The 6,739-nt window shown below is 42.2% G+C and overlaps 1 protein-coding gene across 2 annotated transcripts; it reads left to right on the forward strand.

Moving 5' to 3' along the window:
* On the forward strand, positions 1 to 1,796 carry LOC119327954 (aspartyl protease family protein At5g10770-like). Of its 2 annotated transcripts, XM_037601010.1 has the most exons (3): positions 1 to 94; positions 128 to 157; positions 265 to 1,796. In XM_037601010.1, the coding sequence occupies exons 1-3, from the start codon at positions 22 to 24 to the stop codon at positions 1,548 to 1,550; spliced, it is 1,389 nt and encodes a 462-aa protein (XP_037456907.1). In that variant the 5' UTR covers positions 1 to 21; the 3' UTR covers positions 1,551 to 1,796. The 2 variants fall into 2 exon arrangements, with proteins under 2 accessions (XP_037456907.1, XP_037456906.1); XM_037601009.1 differs by having other exon boundaries at positions 1 to 157.
* The last annotated feature ends 4,943 nt before the right edge of the window (positions 1,797 to 6,739 follow it).

A 6,739-nucleotide genomic window follows, 5' to 3' on the forward strand; every position in this document is an offset into this window, starting at 1 on the left:
GCTAGCTACCAAGAAGCCATAATGTGCTCCCTCGTCGTCATCCTCCTCTTGTCCATTAGTACCTCGGTTGCCCATGGCGCCGGAGCAGGTCGCCAGCGCTACCATGTGGTGGCGAGCAGCCACTTGGAGCCCAAATCCTTCTGCTCCGGCCTCAAGGGTTCGTAACGTACACGCATTCATGCATGCAAATCGATCAATGTCCATGCAGTGGCTCCATAGGTTTCATGGCTAACCCATGCGTGTTTGTTTTTTCTTTGCATGCAGTGGCTCCATCGGCCGAGGGTACGTGGGTGCCGCTGCACCGTCCGTTCGGCCCCTGCTCGCCGTCCGCCGGCAGGGTACCGGTGCCGTCCTTGCTGGAGATGCTCCGGTGGGACCAGGTTCGCACAGAGTATGTCCGGAGGAAGGCCAGCGGCGGGGCGGAGGATGTGCTCAACCCAGCCAAGCCGCACGTGGAGATGTATCAGACGGACTTCAGTCTCCGTTCGCCCTTCGAGGTGGGCTCCGGCTCCGGCAGCTCGGCGCGGATCGACGCCGACGGCGACCCCACGGTCGCGTCCCAGCAGACCATGGCCATCGACACGACCGTGGACGTGCCGTGGATCCAGTGCGCCCCCTGCCCCATCCCCCAGTGCTACCCGCAGCGGGACCCCTTGTTCGACCCCAGCACGTCGAGCACCGCCGCGGCCGTCCGCTGCAGCTCGCCCGCCTGCCGCTCCCTCGGCCCCTACGGCAACGGCTGCTCCAACACGTCCGCCAACGCCGAGTGCCGGTACCTCATCGAGTACAGCGACGACCGCGCCACCGCCGGGACGTACATGACCGACACGCTCACCATCAGCGGCAGCACCACCATCCGCAACTTCCGGTTCGGGTGCAGCCACGCCGTGCGCGGCAAGTTCAGCGACCTCACCGCCGGGACCATGTCCCTCGGTGGCGGCGCCCAGTCGCTCCTCGCCCAGACGGCCCGCTCCCTGGGCAATGCCTTCTCCTACTGCGTCCCGCCGGCCAGCGCCTCCGGCTTCCTCTCCATCGGCGGGCCAGTGACGACCAACTCCACGACCGTGTTCGCCACCACGCCACTTGTCAGGAGCGCCATCAACCCGAGCCTGTACCTTGTGCGGCTCCAGGGCATCGTCGTGGCGGGGCGCCGGCTCAGGATCCAGCCGGTGGTCTTCTCCGCCGGGGCGGTCATGGACTCGAGCGCCGTCATCACGCAGCTGCCCCCCACCGCATACCGCGCGCTGCGCCGGGCCTTCAGGAGCGCCATGAGGGCGTACCCGAGGAGCGGGGCCACCGGGACCCTGGACACCTGCTACGACTTCCTGGGGCTGACCAACGTGAGGGTGCCCGCCGTGTCCCTGGTGTTCGGCGGCGGCGCCGTGGTGGTGCTGGACCCGCCGGCCGTGATGCTCGGGGGATGCCTCGCCTTCACGGCCACCTCCTCGGACCTGGCTCTCGGCTTCATCGGCAACGTGCAGCAGCAGACGCACGAGGTGCTCTACGACGTCGCCGCTGGGGGTGTCGGCTTCCGCCGTGGCGGCTGTTAGTGTTCGACGGCATAATCCCGTTGCCGTACGTTTGCTTTAGTTGTCTTGCTAGTGAATTAAAGAGCCATGCATCGTGTGCTTGGCCGCTGTATCTCGTTCTCGTAGCGTAGTAGAGGTAGGGTAGCTACCAGGATGAGTTCGTGGGATGGCACGAGCTCCAGGCTTTTATGCATGTGTTGTAACCTGTCATTGAAGGAGACCCATAAATCAGAGAAAATGCTGTAAGCTTTACACAGCGCCAAACCATGTCTCTTGTGAACTCTGGTGCAGCTTGTGGTGCATGAATTTGTGAACATGTGAGCCTCTGGCTTAGACTTACCGTATTCTTACCAGGTTTATGGTATGTGAGGAACAAATTTCGTTGGCCGAGACAAATTTCAGCTTGATTATGGATCGGATTTATTACGAAATCCGAAGTATTTTAGTTGTTTTTTCAGGGCAATGTATTTTAGTTGGTGTGTAACGTGAAAACGGCCTTCATAATTTGCAAGTTCTATATATATTGCCCACTACGAGTTCGAACTCTTGCTTGCCTTGATGCGTTTTCTACTCGGCCTCAGCCCAAAACGGTTTTCTTTCCTAGGTACCCTAAAGTAAACGGTTTTTTTTGGCCGGTACGCTTGACTCGAGTGGAGTTTGCTGGGTTTTTTCCCTCTTGCATGACTCCCTTCTACTAGAGTGCTAGACTTCCTTCTACTAGAGTGCTAGTGGTATCAGGTAATTTTCTCTTTTTCCTTATTTGATTTCTTTTCTCTTTTTGTTGCTATTCCTGTTTCATAGACTTATTGTATTCATGAACATTTGTGATTTTGTTTACCTGGTTTGTGGTATGTGATAAACGCAATTGGTTGGTCGGGGCATATTTCAGCAGTATTATGGAACCAATTTATTACAAAATCAGTGTATTTTAGTTAAACGTGAAAATGGCCTCCCTAATTTCCAAATGCTATGCATCACCTACTGCAAGGTCTAACTCGCGCTTGCTTTATGCGCTATTAGTGTGCCGGAGCGCACATCAGTTTTATTTCCTTAGTTACCCTAGTGTCACGGTTTTTTTCTAGTACTCTTGCCTTAGGTGGAATTTGCTCGGTTTTTCTCTTGCATGACTTGCTTCTACAATACCTAGTACTTTAAAGTTATTTTCTATATTTGTTTCACTTTTCAGTTTTTACCATTCCTTTTCCCTTCATTTCTTCCTTTTTTTGTTTCATTTCCTTTTTCTTGTGGTTCTTTTTATGTTCATAGTGTCATTCAAAGATGTTCATAGGGTATTTCTAGAGATTCATCATGTACTTGAATTTTTTTAACATTCTTCGTAAAATTTATGCCTTACTTTAAAGAAGTTTTCCGCAAAAAATACTTTAAAGAAGTTCATTGATTGTTTACAAAATATTCAGCGCCTATAAAATTTATTCACCATGTATACAAATTCATTCTTATGGTTTTGTTTTTCCTCTTTTATTTTCCTGTTATCTTACTATTGTTTATATGTAAACTAAATTTCAAATGTATATAGTTGTTATAAATAAATTAATATTTTGTTTCAAATGCGTGAACACATTTTGAATTACATGAATATTCTTTTTTAAATGCCTGATTTTTTTCCAAAATAGATTCAACGTGTATTAGAGAAATTCTCATTACGCATTAAATCATTATTACTCATATGAATAAAAAACAATTCGTGTTTTTTATAAAGTTACATCTTGTATTAAGAAGTTCTTAGTGTGTTAAAAAATTGTTCGTGAAGCATTTACATTAGGTACCTCATGTATTAAAAAAATTCTTAGTGTGTTAAGAAAATGCTTGTACTATGTTAAAACAAATCTTCAGCGTGTATTAAAAATCCGATCATCGTGTTCTTATAAAAGAATACTCATGTCTAAAAAAATGTTCATCACATAGAATAAAATGATTGTCGTGTGATAAGAAAAAATTCGTCATGTTTTCCAATATGTTCATCGTTTATAAAAATATCATTTAATAATTTATTTTCATCAAGTTCTTAGAAATGTTCCTCATGCATTACCAAAATGTTCATCACATACAATTTTTTAAATGGTAAAAAAATCTTTTAGAAATTGCATGAACTTATTTTTTAAAGTGTCATGAACATTCTACAAAAATGTTGGGAACATTTTTTAGTAGACATTTTTTTTATTTGAAGTACGTTATTGAATTTTTTGATAAATACAGTAATAATTGGTTAAATACATGATATAAATAACTAATCACATAATGAAACATTTTTATACATATGATGAATAATTGAAAACTAATTTTTTTTATATATTATATAATAACTCTTCTAACACGTTCCATATTTTTTTATTACATTTAAAATGGAAATATAAAGAAGAAGAAGAAGAAGAAGAAGAAGAAGAAGAAGAAGAAGAAGAAGAAGAAGAAGAAGAAGAAGAAGAAGAAGAAGAAGAAGAAAATGAAGAAGAAGAAGAAGAAGTTAGAAGCAGGTAGGAAATAAAAATAGATTTTTTTGAGGGCAAGGAAAGAAAAATAGATAGCCTATGGTATTATACGCTGGTCCATTTTGTGGCGCTCGAGGCAACACAACGTTCAGTCTTGCAATTGGCGAGATATAGGAGGTCCCATCATCCAAGCATAGACTAGACTTAATTCATGTTGCTGCATGCTTTGTATTGCATGTTGCAATCAATAATGTGTCGTGGAGAATAGCTCGCTTCATGAATTCCAATGTTGTCAGACCCATTAACGTATGTGCTTTTTATTTTAATATGATCATTCATTTTTTCCTTCTTATAAGGAAAACGTAAATATTTTTGACAACACTATCATGTGATTACAAAATGATTAATATTAAAAAAATTGGTTCTATAAAATAGTGTTAAGAATTATTTGAACAACTTTGATTCTCTATGTTTAAAAATGTTCGCCATGTATTCAAATAATGCTCAGATTTTATTGAAAACCACTTGCCTATTATTTAACCATTGTTCAAAAAATATTTAGAAAATCTTAATTGTTTATTTTGATAAAGTTTAACTTGTATTTTTTATTTGGGTCGTTAATTTTTTAAAGATGTATATGGAAAATGTTCAGTAAAGTTCAGCTTTGATTTTTAAAATGGTCATGGAGTGTTTTTGAAATATTAATCTTTTTGTAAAATATAGTTCAACTTGTATTAAAAAGTCTTCATCTTGTACGAAAAAATTATGTAACACACATTTTGAAATAGTGTGTATTGAAATAATGTCTAGCTTGTATGTAAAAAATATCCATCTTGTATACGGGACTGTGGGAGTATAAAATATCATATATATTTTTCTAAAAAATTGAAAGATGAAGAAGTACAAGTAAAAAAATAGAAAGAAAATCATAGAAAAAAAAGATTTCCAGAAAAACGCCATCTGAAGCACAGGAATGGAAACCCCACGTCAGGCTAGGACGAAAAACATCCAGAACGAATAGGCTCCACTGGAAATGAAATTACCACAGAAATAACCTTCTAGCGCCACACGCTAATGGTCCTAGGCCCATGCTGGAAATCATGCTGGCTGTCACTCGCTACGTATCGCAGTAAGCAATAGCAATTGTGCCTTCATGTTACACCCCATCCACCTTGAGAGGGAGTCACCAAGGGCCAAATTAAGTAGGTCATCCACTTGCATAGTCCATTAACATATGTGTTTTTATAAAATATATATTATAATTGTTAAAAAGAAAAGATACTTTCCCAAATCAGTTTAACAAGAGCATGCATGTAAAACCACTTTTAAGAGTTATGAAAATATATTAATATGGTTAGTAAATTTGTTTTTCTAGAGTAATTAAATGTTTATTTTTTCCGTGCAAAAAATGAAATGTTTATTTTACTAGCGGAAAATATCCCATAGGATCACAAAATACTTAGTGCCATACATATGTTTCCTATTAATATGCAAATGTGCATGTGTTTCCAACAGGTGTTAGTGTCTATCAAGGAAACAGTTCGTATAATTCCATAGAGATGTTAATGATTTGAAATAAATGTCATGTGCCACAGAAAAATATTAATTTCACTAAAAAATTAAATATAAAATAAACAATGAAAACGTAAATAAAAGGAACAATTAATAAAGAAATAGAATAAGGAGAAGAAAAGAGAAGAGGGGACAGAGGAAAATAACTTTAAAGAAACCGAAAACAAAAACAAGAATAGAAGAAAGAATGAATAAAACACAAATTGGCTCGTGAAATAGGAAAATGCTATCCAGGCCAAGTGTTGGTCAGGTTTATAAACTCCCGGTCATGCTCTCCCAAGGTTGTTGCACTGTGCAGGCACGCCATGCCAGGTCCTCGGTCGTACATGACTAAGACCCTCATTGCCTCTCAACAACTACTGGCCTTCAGGGATGCTGAGAGCAATGGACAGTGTAGGAAACGGTTGATGTTGCAATCTGTTGTGGTACCCTTGTATGCTTTTTTTTGCAGAAAATCCGAAGACCATAAATTAAATCAAAATAGCCTTTACAAATTTTTTTGTGCAGTAATAAGAAATCATCGGCATGTCCAGGAAGAAATAAATGGCAACTTCCTTCTGCATCCGGCAACGGTGCGCCGTGAGCATAGCTCATTGCCGCCTCTGGGCCTTCGTCTTACCGGAGCGACCTTGGATATCTAGGAGTTTGTAGGAGCAACATCTAGAAACTTCTGGATGTAACTGAAGAAAACGACGACAGCAATATGTGAAGACCGTTGTTTTGGAGAAGCTATCACCCAGGAAGGCCAGGTGATAATCTAAACTCTGGCAAAATGGAGGAGGGATACAAAAACATCCAAAGTTCCCTAAAGGAGGCATATCTGGCTCAGCTTCATCATATGAAGGCGTAGTTGGGAAACAAAAACACGCCCAGCGCCGTCCTCCCCAGGACACTGCCACTAGTAGAAAAAGGGTCAAACATGAAGCACATTAGTGCCGGTTTGATTTTGGCCCGGTACTAATGGTACCATTAGTGCCGGTTCGAACGGATTTGCATTAATGTCGGTTCGTGTTGAACCTTTAGTACCGGTTCGTGCCACGAACCGGTACTAAAGGGGTGGTGGCAGGCTGGCGTCAGGCCGGGGCCCCACGATCACCTTTAGTACCGGTTCGTGCCATGAACCAGTACTAAAGGGATCTGACATATAGTACCGGTTTGTGACACAAACCGACACTATAGGGTAATTTTCAA

The sequence above is a fragment of the Triticum dicoccoides genome, chromosome 7A, assembly GCF_002162155.2.
Source record: "Triticum dicoccoides isolate Atlit2015 ecotype Zavitan chromosome 7A, WEW_v2.0, whole genome shotgun sequence".
NCBI lineage: Eukaryota > Viridiplantae > Streptophyta > Magnoliopsida > Poales > Poaceae > Triticum > Triticum dicoccoides.